At 43.0% G+C, this 23,248-nt stretch overlaps 2 protein-coding genes across 9 annotated transcripts in view; one reads left to right on the top strand and one right to left on the bottom strand.

The window, feature by feature from the left end:
* Positions 1 to 3,167: 3,167 nt before the first annotated feature.
* On the bottom strand, positions 3,168 to 22,631 carry C8A (complement C8 alpha chain). Of its 2 annotated transcripts, none has more exons than XM_065842544.2 (11): positions 22,396 to 22,631; positions 20,234 to 20,327; positions 19,145 to 19,289; positions 17,852 to 17,996; positions 16,215 to 16,404; positions 14,511 to 14,711; positions 13,006 to 13,246; positions 9,183 to 9,311; positions 8,335 to 8,492; positions 6,002 to 6,224; positions 3,168 to 3,720 (listed from the first exon to the last, which is right to left on the bottom strand). In XM_065842544.2, exons 1-11 carry the CDS (start codon positions 22,512 to 22,514, stop codon positions 3,569 to 3,571), a joined length of 1,797 nt encoding a protein of 598 aa, XP_065698616.2. In that variant the 5' UTR covers positions 22,515 to 22,631; the 3' UTR covers positions 3,168 to 3,568. The 2 variants fall into 2 exon arrangements, with proteins under 2 accessions (XP_065698616.2, XP_065698615.2); XM_065842543.2 differs by having other exon boundaries at positions 20,234 to 20,330.
* The window catches only part of FYB2 (FYN binding protein 2), a 68,122-nt gene continuing 48,460 nt past the window's right edge, over positions 3,587 to 23,248 (top strand). Inside the window, exons 1-8 of one of the 7 annotated variants that reach the window (XM_071810201.1) lie at positions 3,587 to 3,722; positions 5,521 to 5,759; positions 6,025 to 6,134; positions 7,456 to 7,575; positions 13,634 to 13,783; positions 14,519 to 14,587; positions 15,237 to 15,474; positions 20,250 to 20,339. The gene's annotated coding sequence lies outside the window, so the exon portion shown is untranslated. Of the gene's footprint in view, positions 3,723 to 5,520; positions 5,760 to 5,840; positions 6,135 to 7,455; positions 7,576 to 13,633; positions 13,784 to 13,902; positions 14,034 to 14,518; positions 14,588 to 15,236; positions 15,475 to 16,275; positions 16,390 to 20,249; positions 20,340 to 23,248 lie in introns of those variants that run through there. The other 6 variants (XM_071810203.1, XM_071810200.1, XM_071810199.1 and 3 more) reach the window with 6 other exon arrangements.

Raw genomic sequence — 23,248 nt, forward strand, 5'->3', positions numbered from 1 at the left:
CACATTGTGTAGATGCTTTGTGTTTATCTGTGAGGCTGGGACATGATCTAAGCTGTGGCTCGGGACTTGCAAACCCTGTGGTAGTCATGGTGTTGCTAAATTACTTTACCATGTTCCTTTTTCTCCCACTATCAGATATAGTTGTTCCTCCTCAGATTCTCTCCGAGACTGAGACATTTTGTTGAAAGCGACCCAGTGAGTCTTGCAAAGATGTTCAGAGACCCCATATTTCCAGCTTGTGGGTCTTCTGCCTAGATCACTAAAGAGCCCAGTGAGCACTGCCAGTTTTCAGGTCAAATGATGCCTACAGAGTTGTCTTCTTTTTGTATCCTTTTTTAACACACCCCCTGTTGCTGTAAATCAACTAAAGTAGAGAAGACGACAATAATTATTACCATTATGAACAGCTATTTTTTACTTATTTGTAATGCAGGACCAAGAGTCCTGCTGTGTTGAGCGTGATAGAGCAGCATAACAAATGTCAGTCCCTCCTAAACTCTCCAGAATTTGGCATTTCTTTTGTTCAGGGTAGAGTTAAGAATGTTTTATATCTCCCTGTGCCTCTGTGTTACACTGTATAAAAAGGAAAGTGATCATTTTTGAGCTGCTCCTGCTGGGGAATTTTTGCCTGCTCTAAAATTGTAGGCTTAGAGGGAAGCAGGCATGTGGATATTCGGTGTGACATTGACCCTGAGGTAGAAAACAGCTCTGGCTCAAGCGCTGCCCTTATCTCCTCTTCTGTTAGCTGGTTATCTGGAGTCTGCACCTTGCAACCTCAGGTGTATTGTCATCAATCATTTCCTATTTTCTTTTGCGTACTGGTTCCTTTTTGCCCTTCCTTTGTTAATAACCCAGTTTGCCTATATCCATAAAAATATCTGATTGTGATACCATTTATCCAAAGCACCATACATCCATCATGTACTTATGAGTGAGATAAACAAGTTCTCCTGGGAAATACGCCACAAGAAATATATAGGATAAATAACTATATCAAATGTATGTCAGTGTGCAAGAGGGGAAAATCTATTCATTAAAAGCAGGGTGGAACTGCAGTATTTTATTGTACCCTCTAAGCTTTTAGTTTAAGTGAGAAATGTACATTTTTGCTGCTTATCTCATCTAGCACAGCTCTCATGCTGGCCACTTCAGCGGGAGATATATTAGCTTCTTTGACTGACATTGTAAATGTGTAATTGCTCATAATCTTTTTTTCTTTTTTTTTTTTCCCCCAGACCTTACAGGAAGCTTCTGCCTTTCTTTTGACTTCAGCTTCGCTGTTCCCGAGTTTCAGCCGTGTGAACCCTGGATACGGCGGGGGACGGGAGTGGGAGGAGAGGGGCTGCTGCTGAGCTGCCTTTGGCATCTGAAGGGAGCCCTTGGGTTTGGATTGCGTTGCCCTGGGTTGGGAGGTGAGTGATGAATGCTGGCCCGCACATATCCTTACTTTCATCTCTATACTCCAACATTGCACTGTTCAAAGTGGAGAATGAACAACCACAGGCAAATCCCAGGTTTTTTGCTATTTTTATATGTGCGTCATGGTGGTATTTCGCATGCGGTTTCATTAATTACTTGTATTTATTCTCTCTCTCTTTTTTTTTTGTGATTCTCCAGCCTGTGATCTCTTCTTCTAGAAATGGCTCTAAAAGCTGATGATGCAGGGTGCCTTCCTGCAGGCCCCGTCCCTCCCCAGCCTCCAAGGCATCAGATCTTTCTGTTCATTAATTTCTTCCCTCCGGTCACAAAAGAAGCATAGTCGGCTTTCTAACTAAGGTGACTTAAAATTCATTAACTTTCAGGCATTTTCCAGAGTCCTAAGCAGTTGGTGTGAAGGTAAGAATCACCTCTGGGTGTAAGAGCAAGAGTCTTACATTTCTATTTAACCTGCCAGCCCAAAGCCAAAAAGCGTTGATAAAACTCATTGATGGAAAAACTTGCTTTGATTCTACATTTCATATTCCTCGGGGATGTCTAAATCATACCCATATATGGGTGCTTCATGTTGCTGCATTTTCTCACCGCAGAAGACATCACATTCAATCCCTTGGGAGCAAATTAATCTCTGGGTGAATATCGCCTTTAACTGGAAAAGCCAAGTTGGCAAAAAGGCCACAGCTTTGCCACTCATAGAGCTTTTTCACAGAACAATTGCATCTCAGTGTTCAAGACAACATGGTTTGTTGTTTTCTTATACAGAAAGAGCCTATAGTTTCATTTTGAAGAAAAAAGAAGTGGTAAAAAATTGTCCTTTGGCAAACATACACACGAAAGAAAATATGGGGACAGATCTTCCGGTAGCATAAATCAGCTGTGGACAAGGAGCGACACTGATTTACATCAGCTAAGTGTCAGACTCTAAATCACCACTGACATGCTGTTGAAAAACAAGTATTTCCAAGAATTAGAGCTATAGCTGAGTAATTTCTTTCACTAAACCATGGTTCCTTTCTACCCCCTCTTTCCATTCAAATGTATAGAGAAGTGCTCCTTTGTGCTTTGAGGTTTTGTTGTTGTTGTTGCGTTTCATAATGACCGATTCTTTCTCAGGGCTTTTTTATTTTTCTCCTTCCCGTGTAATGAAAAGCACAGTAAAATGAAGTGCCATTCGCTCTCTGTCCACCCCAGGTTTTTGCAGCAGTTCATTAAAAGGAGGGAGCTGCAGGCTCTGGATGTGGTTCAATACTGTGTATATTCTTGTGCCGAGATTTACATCTTACATTCAAAAAAGCCCCTTAAATCAAGCAGCCTGTTAGCATCTTCTCTGGCTCTGGGTGCCTGGGAGATAAAATGCCTGTGTGCTAATAGTCAATTCATCACTGATTTTAAAGAGGAGTAACCATTGCCTACGTGTGAACATCCTCTGGTTGTGTTCAAGAATATGTTATTTATTTACTTATTTATTTATTTAAGATTTTTCATCAGTTTGGGTTCACATTTCGCAGTGATGCTTCGGTGTCTTTAGGCTTAAGCCTCCTGCCATACAGAGCAACATATGGCTTTGCTGCAAATGCAGCCCTGGCCAGTATGCTGGACTTAAAAATCTGACACTGCCAACTTGTACAAGATTGATGTTGCGTATGTCAATACCAACTGCATAAAAATGCAAGGATCGTGAGCTTTTAATGTGTTTTCCAAAGACAAATATAAAAATTTCTGAAGTCAAGTTTACTTATGTTAACACTTTTAATAAATCTGTTTAATGACGCGTTATAGCCCCATGGTCACCCAGTAGCAAAGCCACCCCTGTGGATTCACCATCACCTCCTGTATCGCAGCCATGCCACTGTGAACTGGTGGGGCTTCCACCGCATCTCATGGTAAGAGGGCAGGGGAGCAGCCAGGTATATGTTCAACCAGCCAGAGTGGATGGTTTGGAGAGCAGCTGGGTTTTATTAATACACAGCAAATCCATGATGTCTCCACATATATGGAAATGCAGTCCTTGAGAATTACTTGTCCCTAATAATTCCATTGCAGGATTATGCCTGGAGTATTCACAGCCCGGCACAGACCCCACACTGATTTGGACCACATAGCTGTGGGGAGCGATGCTGTCCCGTGTGTTTCAGCAGGCTCTGCTCTGCACGTCCCTCCCGGTGCAGGACTCCCCGCCGCGCTGTGGGGCCGGGTTGTTGCACTGCCGGCTGCGCCGTGCTGTGCCCGCCTGGCAGGGACCCCACTGGGACCAGCAGCTCCAACGCCCATTCGTCTCGCCACCTGTAAATGCATTAAAAAAGAAAAGGGGGGGAAAGTATTCAGGTCTGAAGTGCTGCATATGGCCTGAGTGCAGCAGTGTATTCTGGGTGGGAGCAAGTTGAATCCTGTGTTTGATTTTGGGCCCATCACTATAGGAAAGACCTTGGGGTGCTGGAACAAGTTCAGAGAAAGGCAGCGGAGCTGGTGAAGGGAGCGGAGCTGAGGCTGAGGGAGCTGGGGCTGTTCAGCCTGGAGAAAAGGAGGCTGAGGGGAGACCTTGTCACTGTCTACAACCACCTGAAAGGAGGTTGTAGCGTGGAGGCGATTGGTCTACTTCTCCCAAGTAACAAGCAAGAGGAAGAGACGAAATGGCCTCAAGTTGCGCCAGGGGAGATTTAGATTGGATATTAGGAAAGAATTATTCACAAAAAGGGTTGTCAGGCATTGGAACAGGCTGCCCAGGGAACTGGTGGAGTCACCATCCCTGGAGGGGTTTAACAGACATGGAGATGAGGTTCTTAGGGGCATGAGTTAGTGCCAGTGTTGGGTTAATGATTGGACTTGATGATATTGAGGGTTTCTTCCAACCAAAGTGATGCTGTGATTCTGTTCTATGAGTCTACTCTGCTCATATAAAAGGCTGTGGCTTGGCTTTCCCAAAGGGCAGCAGACAGCTCTCTGGGCACTGACGTCACCGCCTCTGACCAAGGCAAAGGGACAAGTCTCCTAACACCGTGGAGGTGTTTCGAAAAGTTTGCTCATTTCTTTGGAGATGGGTCATTTCAAGGCTTTTTCATTACAGTATGGACTGAGTTGTCAGGAGCGTTCAATACTATGGATTATGGCAGTGCTTTTGAATGATGGGAGAGCTTGATGGCTGTCATTTACTGTCATTTTTTATTTACTCAACTGGCCTTCATGCCTGGCTTGGGCAGTTTATTAATCCAGACAGCACAAATGCATGTGTGTGCATTCACTTAGTGCTGGGTGTGAAGCTGACTTTCCCATCTGCTGAAACAATGTGCTCTTGAAAAACTGGATTTTATCTTAAATTCAGTTTTGGAGCTAGAAGTTTGAAACTAAAATTGCCCGTGAGTTGCAAAAGTGCTGGTCCCCACTATTGCTAAAAGCAGGGAGCATGGGGGCTGGCCAGTTTGGTGGGCTGCTTTGGAACCAGGTCCTGAGCTTTCCAAGCTCCTCATCTAAGGCAGATTCCTCAGATTTGGAGACAACTCAAAGAACCTGGGATTTTTAAATAAACCAACTTTCCAATCACTGAAGCAATGCTTTTGACTTCAGCTTCATAAGCCATTTACCCAGCTCTGCGTTAACTCCATATCTCATCACAACTTTTGATTTTTCAGTGGTGAGACCCTAGTTATGATAGATGGTCTGGAGCTCTGCCTGGTGGAACTGCTCTGGAGGTGGATTTTTCTGCCAGCTTCAAGTCCTAAGATTGGGATTTTTTTGGTCATCAAAAATCAAGACAAAAATATCCAGAAAGAACTGTGACTTTTCAAAAAACAAAACATGTTCCAACATTGGCTTTTTTGGCCACCCATTTAACTTTTTAGGATAGTATATAAAGCAATAAAGAAAATGTAAATAAAAGCCTGTCACTTTGGAAAAACACATTTTTTCTCCCCCAAATTAGATACTTCCCTCTAGTTAAAAGGTTTCCCTATGGGGAGTAGGGTGGGGAAATCTGGCAATGTGGTTGTTTTTTACGAAAACAGCATTTTTGGTGGCACATTGTTTGAGCAGCGTTTCCCAGTTGGTTAGCCTGACCCTTTCAGCCTCCCTTCCCTCTCTGCCTATCAGGGTTTGCTCTCTGGCCCTTGATGTCCACATGGGATGCCGCAGGCGCTCCAGAGAATCACCATCCCGAGGATGTGACATGCCAGTCTGTGAGGACCAGATGACAGTCTCATTTACAGGAACGAGCTTCATCCCTGGAGCATCGCGGATGAGCAGAGCCCACCCCTTAGCTGGCAGTATGGGCGACTGGGCTTTGCTTGCTGCTGCTGCTGCCCCCCAGCTCAGCTTCTTGCCACATGTCAGTAAGTCTCCAGCTATTAAACACACCCTCATTTCCACTAATGTATTTAAAATAATCACCCGAGCTGTTAATTCTCTTGCAGGGGTGCTAAGGATAGCATAGCAACAAAAGCAATGCGAAATAAGAGGCTGGATTGATGCATGGGTGCAAAGAGCTGTTGGTTAACCACGTGGAGGGGAAAACCTCGTCCCTTTGCTGCCTTTCACCCCCCCAACCCGTTACGGTTGCATGCTGGGGTCTCACCTTGGCGCCTGGTCTGTTCACAGGCAGGGCCTGCATAACCTGGTCGGCACTGGCAGAAACACGCATCTCCCACCAAAACGGGTTCACCATTGTTCTGACACGGTCCGCAGCGACAGGCGTTGAACTCCAACAGGTAATCATCCAAAGCTCGTTTCAGGTTTTGCCGTTTGGTTTCCATGTTGCCAAGGTTGGTTCTGCGGAGGATTTCGTGGATGGGCTGCAGCTATGTGGAGTGGAGATGAATAGCATGGAGACAGTTTCAGCCGGGCAACAACTGAGATGCTGCCACGCCGCAGTCAGAGCGCTGTGACGTGGCTGGATAAACTCAGAGCTCAGAAAAAACTCATTTGTCTTCCTTGACAGCTCCATGTATATCATGCAAATGTGTTACCATGACTGATGGACCCCAGTGAGAAACTGCCATTCCAAAACTTTCCTAATCTCAGAGGTTTGTGTGGGATTGGCTTTTCTGGACATGCCTGGGAGTTTCGGTGTGGATTCAAATGATAAACTAAAACACCCTATTAAGCCCATTTTTTTACTAATTTCATAGTGCTGTCACGATATCAGAGATTCTTGCATGCATTTTGCCTTTTTGAACCAAAATGTTCTGGTAAGAGCTTTGGACAGTCGTTATCATCAAAGCTTAATGCCAACCTGCCACTAATGGTGACTAAATTGTGAACCATCCAGAAATGCTGAGCATGGGGAATTCTGCTGACCTACTTTTTGCCCTTTGATGCAGCAGGATAATATTGTGCCATCTACAGCTTTAAAAAAAAATAACACGCTCACAGTATTTCCAGTAGCGAAATCCAGTTCCTGTGTACCATTCAGCAACAATAGTCCAGTTTGGGCAACTGTAATTATAAATGACCCAACTGAATGTTAATGTTCATCCGAATGCTAATGCTAAAAGTTCAGGCCTGGGCTGAGGACACGAATTTACACTTGTGCGTCTCTGCAAATGCTGCATTTCTTGGCTGAGAATCGGTGGAAACCAGTCCCAGAAAAGAGCTGGGTATCTTCTCATAGCACAAGGCACAGTGAGAGCGATTTGTAGGGAGGATCAGCCTGGCTTTGGGAAGTGCTCTTAGACAAATTTGCACAAACCTGTTGAACAAACAAGAGGGAGCTGCAGATAAGAGCTTCTGAAGTGGACATGAGCTCTTACTGGCAGCTCTGGTTGCACAGTGACTGCTGAGCTCCAGAGCAGCCAACAGAGAGGTCAGCGCATGGTTTACAGGAAAATGGCAATAAATTTTGCCTAGAATTTATGGGAACTTATGCAGAAAGGTGAATAACCCGCAGCTGGAACTGAAAATGATTCTGTGTTATCAGGGCTTTCTGCTGCCAGGGTGCTGCCCGAGAAGGTTTGCAGAGCCCCTCTTCCCCCCCTTCCAATAATCCAGATAATTCCTTGTTCCATTTTCCCTTCTCTCACCCTCTGCCAGAGCCAGGAGTGGGTGTGCTTTCAAAAGAAGATGGGAGAGATGAAGTGGCAGCATATCTCTGCAGTGACCAAGGTCCTTCCTCCACATCCCAGAGCAGACCAGTGATGGTAGCATCTCGGGGTAGGTTTGGTACTTCTGACCACGGCCGAGGAGTTGTGCCCAGCTCCTCACACCTCTGCAGTCTGTGACCCTGGATTATTCATTTGTAGGGTCACTCCTCTCTCTCCCTTTCCATTCTCTCTGCTTGCACCCATCTCCTCCCTATCTCTGAAGCCTTGTAGGATGCTTCAGTGACCTTTCAATTTAAGAGGGCATCCAACAAGACAAAATGGAAGAGTAAAGCTTGGCTGATTTTTATGGCTACCGAACCTCTTTTTGGAGGATGGAGAAAGACAGGACACACCTGCTCTAAAAACTCCTGGAAGCACTCATAGCGATATGAACTGTGGTCTGCGGAGGGGAGGCGCAACCACTGAGGCAGGTGAAAAGCAGCAGGGTGTATGCAGAGCCTTTGCTGGGGAGGGGGCAAGACAGCCCCCTGTGAGTTCCTGGCTTATACAGGAGCGCTGACAGTGTCGGGGAGAATAATAGGGATGAATGCAGCCTTGGAGAGCCATTCATCAGAAACTGTTTGGGGACACATCAGAAACTTAACTTGGCACTAATCCAGCATTAAGCTCCTTGTCCATCTCCCTGCGGATGCAGTCGGTGGGAGATGTACTCCCCATTGTGAAATGAATAAGAGGTTACCAGATCAGTGGCCCATTACATTTAATCTTGTTCTGTGATGGGATCACAATAAAAATACGAAATGATCTGCTTGACTACACTTTCATTCCTTATAGCAGCAGAGTTTCTTCAATTGCAGAAAAGCCTTACCTCAAAATCAATAACAGCAGGATTATATTTTAATGACCTTCCCCAGTGACGATACATATTGCCATCCCAACTGTTTAAGATCCCTCCGCTGTAACTGGTATCTCCACCTCTAATCCGGGTGATAATATCTTCCACAACTGCACTGTTGGTCTCAGCATCTGAAAAGTTGAATTACACCCGTATTTTTTAGTTACCACTTCCACACATACACTAGAAACTGCTTAATGGAGGTGAGATCAATTGTGCAAGGGCCTGTCAGTGAGTGGCACTGATGCTGCCTCCTGAAATCGATGGGAGCTTGATGTCCCCAGTTCACGGGCAAGCCCTGTCACGTTATCACAAGCTGATGAGTTGAGCATCACAAATGCTTTAGGCTGGTAAGAGCTGAAGAGTCTGCACGGCTCCAGCCTTTGTTTCTAGTTAGCATGTGGGCAGTAGGTCATGCTGTCTATAGCTGATTAAATGATTTACAAATCTGGGGGTTCCTAGCCTCTTTGAGTACTTTTTATAGCCAGTTTTTACTTCTTGAATAGTTACCATGTTTGCCCTTGCTATCCATGTCATGGCTATAGGGACTGCAGCCTTCCAGCCACCCCACTGCCTCTATTTACACATTTCTAATCCAGGTATTGCTGCCTTAATTCCTGCTTTTTCAAGAGCAGCCAGTACTCCTGGAGGCTTGGACCCGAAGTCATTTTGGTCCCATGACTGGGTGTGAGCCGTGGCCAGGGATGGCACCAGAGCTCCCTTGTTCATACCCTTGTGTGACCTGACTTGAATCTCCATGCCCAAGTGACCCCAAGAAGTGACACAAGATGTCTTAACAGACATCTGCCCTGCTATCATACCAGTTTTCAGAAATCCTTTCTTTACACAGTCAGAGGGTGACACCGATGCTCCCAAATAGAGTTTACTCTCTCTGACTGTCAGGCCAATTGACCAGCCAACACAGGCGCTAATCTCTTCAGCGCTGATCTCTGCAAAACAGAAAGGAAGCCGGTAAAATCAGTGACTCATTCCAAGTGGATTTTCATTTTCCAGTGTATTTTTTTTTTCACTCAGTGAAGAAAATATTTGGTTATTTGCATGTCCTGTTTTTCAAAGTCAAGAGCAGAAGACAGCCTTTAGTCTTGCAGTGGAAAAACTAATATTTTATTGGGGTGTATTTGGTCTATGTGAATGGGGAAATGTCCTTACTGTAAAAATTCTTTCCTTAGAAAGTATTAGAAGAAAGTAAAAATCTTAATACAAGGCTTCAGGAATGTATTTCCTTGTTTGGTCTGTTTATTTAAAAAGAAAATATTTTTTTTGCAGACTAACTCATAACTAGGGTAAAGCTGGGAACAGCAGCTGAAATCAATAGATCCTCGCTAGTTTTCCTAAACTCAGGATCAGACTTGTGTATTAGCGATTTGAGTAGCATCTTAAGTAGAACTTGTAAGAGGTCTGTCTGCTGAGAGCTGCCAAAGCCTTTCTGCTGAGCTGCTGCTGCCAGCACCACCACATATATCATGAAAATACGTAACTGGAGACCCATGAAGCAACTGCAGAGGGGAGAAGTGAACTAATGAGGTGGTTTCACCAAAGTAAGCAATGTGCATATTTCATACAGCCCAGTTATATGTACACACACTGGAGTACCACAAATATAAGGGTGTCTTCTGTAGTAGTTAAAAAATCCATTGATTTCAATAAATACAGGTGTTATAAGTAATAGGTAACTTTTGTATTGCTCTTTTTGTCAGAGGACCTCAAAGTGTTTTACAAAGCAGCCCAACAATCAATACCCCGGTATTGAAAGGGAGGCACAGAGATCAGCAGGATTTGTGCATCGTGGCTAAAGATTGAACCTCCAGCCAAGCCCCAGGCCAGAGCATTGTCTGCTGAACTGTACCGGGGAGCAGTGTCTTGTCTTGCTTGTGTTTAAAATACTGGTAAAATGCCTGGAGCTGTGATTTTGCTGCCTTCTGCACACCCTGTGGGAGAAGCTCACAGGAGCCAGGCAGGGCACAGATCTGCTCCTTGGCTTGGTTGGTCCCAGCCGCTCAGCATCCAGAGAAAGGGGCTACAGGTCCTGAATTCCAACTGGTGAGAGCTGAAGCATACTCAAGACTTTAGGGGGAATTACATCCCATTGCAAAACTGGGCCCTTGAGAAAGATTAAATGTACAACACTCAATTACTTGTACTAAACTGTTCAACAGTTGTAAACACAGTGGGTAAAGTTCATTCACCCAAAGCAGCATGAGTGATTGCTTATCTTGGTGGTGGAGTGCCATAAAATTAAGCTTGAGGAACACCCTGATTAATTGATTCACCATGGTTCCCGTTGAGTAATTATGTTCAGTGAGGGTCTGTCAATACAATTCACTATTGGTTGCAGCAAGTCCAGGTCTTGATAAATGAAAAGTGGTTATCATTGCAAAAGGGTGGCCATAGAAAATATTGGCACTTGAGGGGGGAGCCCTGATTGTTTTTTATATGATATAATTTGTGATAGTTAAATGTGCTGAAGTGATAAGATTTACTGCTGCATTGTGAATTAATCAGAATACGTGAAGACTCTTTCTAATTTACTCTGTGCATAATGTTTCTCCCGTAAATGTTCTTGTAATATGTGAACACATTATACTGTTTTCTGCTAAATAATAGAACCATAACAATCTATTTTAAAAACAAGTAATGAAAAATATTGATGGCAGAGCAACAAGGGACCTCATTCTGACATATGTATTTATTGCACTTGTGACCACATCCATACAAGTCCTTACAGCCTGAAAGCTAGAAATGCATCTGGCAGCAAAACTGGAGTCCTAAGCACTGCACTACTGAGCCGTAGTCTATTCCTGGCTATCTAAACCCAGAAGGTGACATTGTTTTCAAAATTCAGGTTTCCAAGATGCTTAAAGCCCAGCTCATGCTTGTTCCTAGCTGGATGCTCAGCGACCACCGAAGCTGTCTCTCACTTAGGGAAGACTCAGCTTAGGGATTTTTTTTCCTGAGCTTGTGCTTTAGTCACTGGTCTATGAAAAAGGAGCATTTTCTCTTCCAGAGCATTTATAACACGTAGCCTCCTGGGCTAGATGGGCTCTTGGGATGCAGTGGTTGAGCTCATGCCAGGTACCTTGCTGCTCAGCCCTCTGGGGACTCAGCAGTACCATTTCCAGGCATCTGCAAAGTTTCAAACAACTCATCTTTTGAAGCTCTAATTTAAAGACTCAGTCACTTACATCCTGATCCTGACTATTCCTCAGGGAAGTCAGATAATCCTCTTGCAAACAGCCTTCAAGCATAGCTGTGATCACCATTAGAAAAATCAGGTTTTTTTACTACATGTTTTTAGACGGTGACACATCAGCCACTGCAGGTGCTTCTGGGTCTGCATCGTGTGACATAGAGCTTTGCTGACTTAGTAAACATGGACTTTGTAGCTGAGTGAGTGTTAGATGCAAATTACAGAAGCGCGCTACATTAGAATGAAAATTACATCTCTTCTGGGGCACATTTTTGTCTTTTGCTGAACTTCGACATCCTTCTTTCCCAAAATAGGGCATCTCGTAGCAGTAAATCACCTCCTTATATACACAGCAAGCACAAGATAAAGCAAATTGATAGCCTCCCTTCACATGCTCTTGATTTATTCTTCCTCTGAAATTGGCAGTCTGCTTCCTGAAGACTTGCCTGCCAGGATCTTGTTCACTTCAATATCACTCACTCTTCAAAGTGAGTAAATGATTTGAAGAGGCACCATGTTTCCAAACATGAGTAGTTCAGGAACTAGATGAAAATTCTCTCAGTTGGTAATTTCTTGTGGAAAAATTGGCATGGTTAATGCTCAATATGGAGTTTAATAGTTATCCTAGTGCTGATGGTACCGTACCATTTCAGACTGGAAGCAGAATTTGAGGCAGAACCATGGAAATTAATGAAATTACAGCAATTTACACCAACTACAGCAATTTGCACCTGTTGTCCAAGATCACAGTTTTCTTTTGCATAAATGTCCAGCCTGGAGTTACCAAGGCAGCATTAGCAGAACAGAGTGATGGTCCTTAGGGGAAGTGGAATCTATTGCATTGCCAACACCTTTGCAAAAGTTGACAACCTAGTTAGTGTACTAAAGTACCAAATTATTGTTCTGCATCTTATGGTTTTGATTAGGAAAAATGTTATGCTTTACCTCATCAGTAATGGCTGTTCTTGCAATCTGGACATCTGCAGTGGATATTTTGTGTAACTGAGATTTAGAGGTATAGTTTTCCAGCCTCATCCACCCTATTTTCTTGAGAACTGGAGCTAACAGAGGTCTCTTAGTCTTCAGAGAAGACACTAACCAGAGTAAAGTGGCAGAAGTATTGCCAAGTGCAGTGCGTTATTTTCATTTACAGAAAATTGAAACCCCCTCACTATTACGAGGCTAAAACATGGGTGGGCCATCTTTCTTTACTTTGGATAGCTTTGCAATCCTTAAGCATCGTGAGAATGGCCAGAACAAGGATTATAAGAAGTAAGAGAAGTGTAACAAGTGGCACTGGGAGTTGATGGTTATGGGGAGCAGCCAGAGGCAGGTGAATTACCCTGGTGGACTGGACCCCGCCATGGTCTTCAGGTTGGAAATTCTTGATTTAGACTAGAAAGTTGATAACAGATAATATTTTGTAGTTTTCTAACCTTTTCTTCTCATTTCTTCCTTGTTAATGACAAGGATGTACTCAAAGATACCTCCCATAGTACCAGATGTCATGAAATGGGTGCCGTAGTCATTGATGAATTTGGCATACATGCCATAGTTGTAGGTGTCTGGAAGCTGCCGCAGGGAGAGTAGCGCGTCTTCATCCAAAACAATATTGTCCCTTCTCATCTTGAAACGGGCTGTCTGCACCTTGGTCACACCTCTAATAAATCCAACCTCCTGCAGGCAAAGAAAAAAGGAGCTGCCACTCAACATTCAGTTTAAAAAAAAAAAAAAAAAATAGTAATTTCTAGTCCTTAGGTTTGCAAGGGAAAGCCTAAATCCGTGACTGTCCGTGGATATTAAAGGCATGAAAACCAGCCCTGGTTTAAATGAAATTAGTGATAATTCTTTTACAGGGGGCATCTCTTTCTCCTGTGACTATATGAGGTGGAGAGAAGAGTCATGGCTTTGGATGCTGTGGGAATATTTTTATTGATGTGAGAATATGATCAGAATCAGGCTTCACATGATTCCCTTCCATTCTCTGTATCTGATCTTTTTTTTTTTTTTTTTTCTTTTGCATTCTTTTCCATGCTGTTTATTCCATTTTGTTTTTTTCTACAGCTTCAACCAGTGATGCAGGACAAGGGGTCATGACAGACCCAGCCCAGCCTGGTAGTGGGGACACCTTGGCCATTGCCCCGTACAAGACCCCACAACAGCCCTTTACATGATTCTGTCAATAACTGGTCATCGTGTAGCTGCCAACATCATGTGAGTCTAGAAAAGGGCATGGTAAATATTATCATGGTGCCAGTTTCCATCAGCTTTTAAGGGCATTTCAACTCAGAATCCCATCAAAGTAATTCTTCTTTAATGTTTTCTGTCAGCAGCTATGAGAGAAGTAGAGATGGGGCACAGTAAATGTGGGAAATACCCATGTTCATGTTTTTAGATTGGAAAGGTGTCATCACAGCTAGTCCATGACGTAAACCCACTGTGAGAAAATGCATCTTATTATCAGGTACTCTTTCTTTTCAGTGCAGTATTTTACCCTCCTGTATAAAGTAGCATATTTTCCCATCATAAAGCAGCTTGTATTAATTTGAACAAGATATATTTGCTACTGGAGATCATTCCCTGAGGACAACTGTTTTGATCAACATCTTGATATTCCCTCCTCCCTCATCATCATTGTAAGCATTTTTTTATTTATGTGCTTAATGCAGCCATGAAACAGGATGGGGTGAGATGACATGTGTTGTGCTACTTCGTAATTCAATTTTATTCCCACTCCCTGTTTGCTAAAATGTAATAAGAAGAACAAACAGGATTACTAACGATCATACATTTGCAATTACATGAACAAATTAAGGTACAATTACTATGTGTTAAAAAATGCAGTTGAGAGAATAAACTGACGTAAGTTACAGCCAGATCATGCACTGCACAGATGACATGGCTAGAACATAAGCATCATTGATTTTTTTTTTTTTTTTACCTTCGCAGTGTATTGTGTGAAATTCTTCAGGGATCCTTTGCCACCTGATAAAGTGAAGCCTAAGTCTAACTGGAAAGGTAAACCTGCAGGCCCAATTCCAATGGTAAAGCCTGTTGTTTTGGATTTATCACTTTTAAGGGCAGCAAGCAGATCCTTTGAATCATCATAAAACTCAAAAGTGAATCCAGAATCAGAGTGAGCCTAAAATGAAAGAAGCGGACATTAATTTTTCAGATACTTCTCTTGCTTTTTAATCTCTGTTTCTTTAAGGAGCTGATGGTGCCTCTGCTGAAGCCCCTGGTGCTCCTGACAGCACTGACTTCAGTAAATGTGGAATAAAGAATTTATTCACATACCATTTCATTTGGAAATATGTGAGAAATGCAAATAAAGCCATGCATTTTGCTTCATCCATCTCCAGGCAGGGGAAGAGTTTGTGTTTAGCCACTCAAAGCAGGACCATTACAGGCATAGCTGGGAATGGTGCCTATTAAGCTTGATGCTTCCCATTATAAACCCGTCCTCCCAGTTCCTTACAGCTCTGCCAAATCCTAATGATTTGGAGTGCATTTTTTTTCCCCCAGTCTGCTTCTGGATTAATTTATTTAGGAAAAAAAAAAAAAAAAACAAAAATCAACAGTGGTGATCCAGCCACTGCCGATGGCAAAGCTGGGAAAGAAACATCGTTTTGCCTGTGTTCTAAAGAAGTGACCTTTTCCTCGACAGCTCTACTTCGCTGGCGTGTGGAATTGAGCAGCTTTGCTGTGTCTGGGCTGTGCCATTTGCCATCTCTATAAAAAGCTGGCCAAATTACCAACACTGAACAAAACCATCTCACATTGTCATCATTGACTTCCTAGACCCTGGTGGGTAGAAGCTCCTAGATCAAGATACATTTGGGGCATGCACAAGTGTCCCTCAGTGCCTGATCGTGGTGCAGATGTCCTTCCACCTCTAGCAGCAGGTAAAGGGGAGAAGAAAATGTGGCCAATGTGATGGCTTGGTCTGGGTTCAAACTGAGGACTAAGGGGCACAGGAGAGTCTGCTTGCTGGGAGAACATAAAAGGCACTTGCATTGAGCTAGTGGCTGTAATATTCCCCTGGAACACTGTGTATTTCATTCATTTATGTCAAAAAGCGTGATAAATGTTCAACAGTGGGGCCAGGACACCCACTTATGATGTAGGAGACCCAGGTTGAATCCCTGCTCTACTTAGTTCAGTCTCCAACATCAGATGTGACCCCCCAGAGTACAGATGTTGTGATACATGGTGATGGCTTTCAGGATCTCTGTCTCACTCAGAATTTGGATTTATGTCCCTTATAGGCACAACATAGAATTAAAATGCTTTCAAAGGTTGAACCAGTAGCATCATTGCTGTTTTACACATGGCAAACTTCATCCCTAGAGAGGCACGTGACTCATGCAAGCTCTACAGCTCATTAATAGCAGAATTTAGAGAAAATCCATTTCTCTTGGCTCTGACTAGGCCAGAGTGAGCAGTGGGAATGCCTGAGTGATAAAGCACGTTAGTTTCTTGATGTGCCATAAAAAAGCATTTATATCATTGATTGCCTGTTGTCTTGGGCAGAGCTGGAGAAAGGTGACTTGAAAGACAACCTCTAGTGAATGAAAGAATGTACATAATGTCTTTATAGGAAGTTTGGCTTTTAGATGGAAAAACATTGCTAAATTTTACTTACTAGGAACTGGTATATGTGAAAGTTGTAAGGTTTGCGAAAAAACTTCTCGTCATCTCCATAGTACAGACGTTCGCATGCGGCATTGTACTTCAGCTCCCTCCACTCTCCGTTGTAGACATACTCACAGTGGCCTCCAAAAAAGTGAGGATCGTATACGTACTGGCTCTCTTCCTGGGTTAGTATATTGTATCTTGGAGAGAAATGGCATTCAGAAAGTTATCCATAACCCCTGACGGTTTTTGTCACTGTTTCTGTTCTCCTGACACTACGAGTTATCTGTCTCTGATTTTGAATTTGGATAGCACCTAAAATACAAGGTTTGAGTCTGTTCTCCTTGTTATCTCCTTCCCAAAGCTAGCAGGAGACAAACAGCTGTTTTATTTCCAAGACATTGTTTTGGACTCATATGCTAGAGATGAAAGAAATCAGTTAAGTTGTCCAGTCCATCTTATCAAAGTCCCAAAGTCCTGGAATGCCTCCAGGTCCCCTGTGTCTCTTGCAGCCTATTGCATCTCACTGTCACAAAGTGTATTCTCACATTCCCTGTAATTGTTTTCTATCTTTATTTCATCTCCTTCCTTTTAATAATGGTCCCGATTCTCAGGGGCATTAGCACCCTCCCTAGGCTTGCAGTCTGCTTGTGCTTTGCCAAGTCTCTTGCTTTATTATTTCCTTATGCCTCTTTCTTCCTGCTCTCCAGCCATCACAGCTGCTTCCCTCTGAAATCCCACCTGTTACTTAATATTCCCTATAATTCCATGGCCCAAAGCGAAAGCATTGTTCAAACTGGACAGCAGCATTGCTCCTCACAACAGGGAATTGTCTTTAAGATAATAAATGCTGTTGCTGTTGTGTGTTCTGCAGGAGAAACACATAAGGGAGCAGTATAGGGTGCTCTGTGAAAATTAATATATGTCTTGAAAAACTTTTCATGGACTTTCCCAGGCCCTGGACCAGAGAAACATTTATCTCATGGACTCCAGAGAGCATTGGATCGAGCTGATGGGAAAGTTTTCTGATGGGTGATCATATTCTCATACTGCAGCCTATGTTCTCCAAGGGAAGCTAAGCAGCATCTTGGTTAAAACACAAGATTTAAAACAAGAATATCACAAATGTCTTCTGGATTCCTCTTTTTCATGTATTACTTAACCAGAATTTGAAACTGAATAGGACAGGAGTATTTACTCTGTATTTATTCATGTGAAGCTCAGGCTCTGCCTTGAGTCTGTGCTCTGAAGTCCTAAATCTTGGAGTTAAATCATCTCCTTAAGGAAGAAAGCCACCAGGATGCTGCATCTCCAGAGACTGCTGTTTCCTTTGATATATTGCTTTTATCAGGTGGAGAAAGTTGTAAGATAACTGGACTCTGAGAAATGGGATATGTTTTTACATGAGTATGAACAGGGGACTCACAGTACAGAGCAGCTGAGAGAGGTCGAGGTCAGTAAATCCAAGACAGGATTCGAAATAAAACCTGAGATGAACCCTGCTGCCTCCCTTATTGCTGCCCATGGTTGGGTTTTGTACAGCACCTCCTCAATTCATGGAGTACTGATGTTACTAAGGAAGAGTAAAATAAAAAACCTTAATCCAGTTTTGATTGTGAGAGTAGCAGCTATGGATTAATTACTCACCCCTGGGCAGCTCTTTCAGACCCTGGGATTGGGAACAGATGTTCACAAGGGCTTTCAATGTCTTCATCCTCACAGTTCTCCTCGTCAGACCCATCTCTGCAGTCTGGCTCTCCGTTGCACACAAGATGCCGTTTAATACAGCGACCTAAAGTGCACGTTTTTGTCAGCTGGCACTGATTGTGCTGTTTCCCACCCATATCTCAGGGCTTCAAGAAGTCATGTGGGACGTTTAATACTCTGCTCTTCTGTTGGGAGTTTGCTTTTCCCAGCTCCTTGCGGGGAGGTTTTCTTCACAACCTGGAGCAAGCACAGCTTGGAGTCCAAGCTGGCAGCTCCCCCTAGGGCTCCCACGGGATGGGAATCAAGTAGAGGTCACCTCAGTGGCCTGATTATTTTAGATAAAATCATGAAAGTTATCTAAAATCATGCTCTTGGAAAGGAGCTACAGGAAACAGTAGCTTCTCCGCTTGGCTTAGGGATGTCAGCTCTGTTTAGTTAAAGTGCAATTTTTCATCTTCCCATTGCAGGAGGTATTTGGGGAGTTTATTGGAATAATTATTGTTCAAGAATGGATGCTTGCAGGAAGGGCAACTTGAAAGTGCTTTTGCTTCTGGGGGTGAGGAGAGAGCCTTGACATGATATTCATCGCAGGTGTCAACATACTTGCCTCAGCAGAGTGATGATGACCTGCTTCAGCTGGTCACACAGCTGGTGTGTAGTTCTAAATTTCAATAGGATTTTCTTTAAATGCTCAAGATGGCAATTTGAGCCATTTGTGTAAAACCAAAAATCTGTCAAGGCCAGTCAAACTTTCAGAGAACAGCCATATTGTATCCCAATCCTCAGAGCTGGAGATGGCTAAAAATAAATAGATCACCCCAGCAGATTGCTAGTTGGATTGATAATTGAACTATGTCTTCTGCAGGGGGAGAACGTGGTGCATTGTGGGAGCATTGGTGCCCATGGAGGGGAGTGTGAGCTTGTAGCACAGCAGTTGAAGCAGAATATTTCTGTTCTGTTCACTGAAGAATTAACCTTTTCCATGTCACACAGCCTTATTTACTATCCAAATCTTAATGTAACATGGATGGATTTCTGTCAAAGTTTGGGGGGCAAGGGGGAGGAGGAAGAACGGAAATTTCCTGCTTTCTCTTGCACCAGTTGACCGTTGTGCTGGCTGGGCTGTATGTGTTTTGTCAAAGCACCGCCCATTGCAGGGGGCTGATATCACCCCGGGTCTGTCTAGTCAGGACTGAAACCTCTTTGGCAGGAGTTTTTGCCGGGTTCACTCACCCGTTTCCTCACACTGAAAGTCCTTCCCACAGCCAGGAGTTCCAGCACAGCTTGTCTCGGCACGGCATGCTTGCTCGTCCCAGAGATGCCCGGCACATCGTCGCCCCGCAAACCCTGCCGGCTGCACCAGCCGCCGGTGCCGGTGCTGAACCACACGAGAGAGGAAAAACACCACCAATACCTAACTTGCATCCCCCAGAGATACCACCTCACAGGCTACAAAGCAATTAAAGCTATAGCTTTTATCTGTATTGTTATATTTCTTTGTGATCCACAGACTTTGCACATGAGGAGAGTCAGCAGAGAGGTGGGAGCTCAGGAGATTGGCTTGAAGTTCATACAAGTGAATTTGAGGGGTGGATGAAATTGAGTGATTTTAAAATTTTTTTCCCTGTTCTATACCTTGGAAATAATATGGAATTTTTCCAACTACACATATTTTGGCCTGGAATGTAACAGGCTCAGATGGACACTGACACTAATTACAACACTGATCCTGCCACATTTCTGATGGATTATTAATGAGAATTGCTGCTCTTTAAACTAGGAAGAAAATTTTTAAAAAGGGAAAAAGAGAAGAGCCAAATAATTTACCAATTTATTTAGCGTGGGAACAAAAGAAATGCAGGAATATAAACTCAGTAGAAAGCAAAATTATGTCAGATATTTGAAAAGAAATTCCTGAATTATGAAGACATATGTGAAATGGTATAAAAAATTTGGAACAGGAGCTGATGAATGAAGGGTGCTTCTAATTTCATTGGAATATTTGTATTAAGAATCAGGGGATACTTAATTAAATCTGAGATAGAAAAGGAAGAAAGTCCTGCACAAATATTCTGGCCTGATTCTTCTACCATTTACCTTCATTTTGCATTTTGCTGCTCTGCTGCCTTAAATGAATTTATTTTCCAGTTTACACCAGGATAAGTAAGAGCTTCTCTAGCGGCGGAGCATCTCCATCATATTTGGATGAGTTTACTGGATGCTTCAGAATGATGAATATGTATAATATTTATAATTAATGTGTGTACATCCTCATCACAGACACATCTGAAGATAAATGAATACATTACAGTGGAGTCTTACTTTTTTCTCTTGGCAGGGAAAGCAATCAGTCCATTCTGACCACTGGCTCAGCTGACAGTCGATAGGAGCCGGAGAATTAACATCTCTGCCGCTTCTTCTAAGAAGGGTAAGAGATAACAGCCTGAGGTCTTTGAAGTTGTGTTTAAGGAGGGCTGGAGGACAGCGGGGGAAAGTAAATGACCTGCGTGTGTGTTTTTCCACCAGGAATCTCTTCTGTAGGAAATGGAAAGCATCCCTTAGCAGGGGTGACTGTACTACCAGAGATGCCCCGTGCAAGTGTTCCGCCGTCAGAATTGGTCAGGGGCAGTAGGTGCAGGACCTGAGGATTGTTTTGGGTTTCTTGCTTTTCCGAGAGATCCTGGTCCTTTCCAACAGGTATTTTGCAATAAAATAAATGTACATCATATATGTAAGACCTAATACACTGGGTAAAGAGAAGGAATGTTGGGAAGAGACAAATTTTAAGAAAAGCCTTCTTCATTGGCTTTCTTCTCAGAAGCACATCACCTTGAGTCTGTTCTGAAATCTATTGATTTCACTTTTTTTGCACCATTGTGAACGCATGGTTGGGATTTTTCCCGACAAGTATGAAATCAGGGTCTGATTCCCAAGGACTTTGTGTAGCGATGCCCACCAGCGGTGCTGAGAAGGCCAGGTACAAAGCCGTGGTTACTGTGAGAATTTGTTGCTTTGCTATTTCTAAATGGAAATACACAAATTCTGAGAAGAGGAAAATAAATAAAGGAAGTGTATAAAAGCAGAAAATGGCAAGGGTACCATTTTAAATGGACCTTGGATCAGACTTTCTGCAAATACACTGAATATCACTCCACAAAAGCAAGAAAATACTTCTCCTGCCTCCCAGCCCAGTTGTTACAATCTTTATTTCTGTCTCTGCTCCTACAATCTTTATTTGTATAATGTGTTTTTTGTCTTGAGGAGCAATCTGTGGCGTGCTAATACAAATCTGTTTGCCACAGCCTTCAAAGCATTTAGAGGGGTTATTCTGAGCCAAAACTTTATTACTATTATTTTGGTGATTAACTAATGAGCAGTCTGTTCTACTTATGAGACTGCAGTCCAAAGAGAAATATTGATAATTAGCAGAGGTATGGAGCACATTGGGGATTCATCAGAGGCTGTGGAAGAGAGACTTATTAAATGAAAGCCACAACAGCTCAGCAAAGGAGCCCATGGATGCAGATCAGGATGTGAGATAGAAACCCACCATGTGGCTGGGAAAACAACAGGAGCCTGGAGAGAAACAGGGAGCTGGAGGACATGCATGTGTTGATGCCTTTTCACTCTGACAGGAGGATTTGTGGGCTGTATCCTTCAGCACTTCACAAAGTACTTAATTGGCTCACCTTCGGTTGGATTTTACATTTACCTCTTCATTATTCTGCCTTGTTTGATAAGTTCATCAAACATCAAAAATCTCGTCTTTGTTCATTTTCAAAAGGGATTATCGGCATAAGCCTTCATAATTAAGTGTATCACTACCACATTTTTTTTTCTTTCCGCCTTCTCCTTGTCCCCACGTTCCAATTATCACTGATACCTTTTTTGATCCTTCAAATCATATTTGTCTTTAGAACAAGCCTGGAATTAATAGCTGTAGAAAAAGAAACAGCCATTTTCCTATCATAACACTATAGCTTTACAAAAAAAGTAACTTGTTTATTCCCTTTCTTCAAAGCCTAAGTGACACTCATATAAGTTAATAATATTGTTCAGGGAAAAAAATTGAGGTATGAGAATCTGGCTTGGATTGAAAATTGGGTTATTCACATGCACTTGTTAACTTCATATTGACAAATGCAAAACAATTATAATGAAAAAGAATATGAAAAATATTCACTTGTAAATCATCCTGTATAGGGAATTCATTCCAAGTGCCCAAAACCAGTATGGTAATTTTGGTAAGGAAGTTTAAGAAGGCTTAACAGTCATCTTTAAACAAAAAAACATTGTGCAAACAGTTCATATAAGAAGGAATTACGATGCCTAGCTTGAGCTTTGGACAACTGCCAGTATTTTTTTTCCCGGTAGCTGTTTACAGAGAGCACAGTGTGCACATGCCTCAAGTCAGTACAAAATTGATGGGCCGACTGACTCGCCTGTGATTTCTGTGTGTAAAGGTGGGGGAGGAAAGGACTTACCTCTGGGAAGGCAACACCTGAAGCTCCCCATGTGCTGTAGCCGTGGCCCAACGAGCTGTTAGAGCCACCAAGCAGACAGAGAGAATCAGAGGAGAAAGCTGACATGAGCTCCACCACATTGTTTTTCCATGTGTAAATGCTTCCTATAGGTTAGCTGCAAACAAAAGCTTTAGGCTTCAGGATGTTGTGGGGCAAGCCCTGCTAGAAGCAGCACGGAGCCCACTGGACTCCAAAACACTGCGGTAAATCATTGACGATAGCACAGATCAAATCACAAAGAATCAGGACACATCCTGGAGGCCTTTGCCCTTTTGGAAACAAATTCTCATTTTTCTGGGAAGGGAATATATTAAACTGTGCAACTGTTTCCATGTTACAGTCAATCAAGTCCTGTTGCAGCAGTGTGTTTCTTGTCCATCCTGCACCCTCCTTTTAATTTGAAGGAGGAGGAAACTCACTGTATTTCCCACAGTGACTTGACCATAATTTTGGTGCGTCTGGTTGCTGACCAGGGAAAAACTAAGTTGCCCCATACCTGTTTCCTTGAGCTTGCATGTGGCCTACAAAATTCTCCTGAGGGCAGACATAAAATGCACAAGAAATCTGTAATTTCATTAGGCATTAAAAAAACAAAAAAGTAAGAGGTCTGTAGATCTATGGATATTAATGGAGATACTTTTCTGTTGGAACAAGTGTCTGTGTCTCCCTGCTTTTCTTTTGCATAACTGGGGTGAGATGCTTCATGCATAAATGAAGTGTTCCCAGCAGACAACTGGAAGCTTCAACCTCAGAAAATTCAAGAGGAAGTGTAATTATTGTAGGAAAAATCTGGTCTTGGGCTATTACAGCTATT

The sequence above is a fragment of the Patagioenas fasciata genome, chromosome 6 (assembly GCF_037038585.1).
Source record: "Patagioenas fasciata isolate bPatFas1 chromosome 6, bPatFas1.hap1, whole genome shotgun sequence".
NCBI lineage: Eukaryota > Metazoa > Chordata > Aves > Columbiformes > Columbidae > Patagioenas > Patagioenas fasciata.

Bases quoted from the DNA above. Each gene is read 5' to 3' on its own strand.
- C8A (XM_065842543.2), bottom strand. From the start codon at position 22,514: ATGTGGTGGAGCTCATGTCAGCTTTCTCCTCTGATTCTCTCTGTCTGC. The intron at 8,493-9,182 runs GTATGATAGCAG...TCAACTTTTCAG, and splicing joins GAAAGGATTTCTGAAAACTG to ATGCTGAGACCAACAGTGCA. The intron at 6,225-8,334 runs GTAAGGCTTTTC...CACTCCACATAG, and splicing joins CTGCTGTTATTGATTTTGAG to CTGCAGCCCATCCACGAAAT.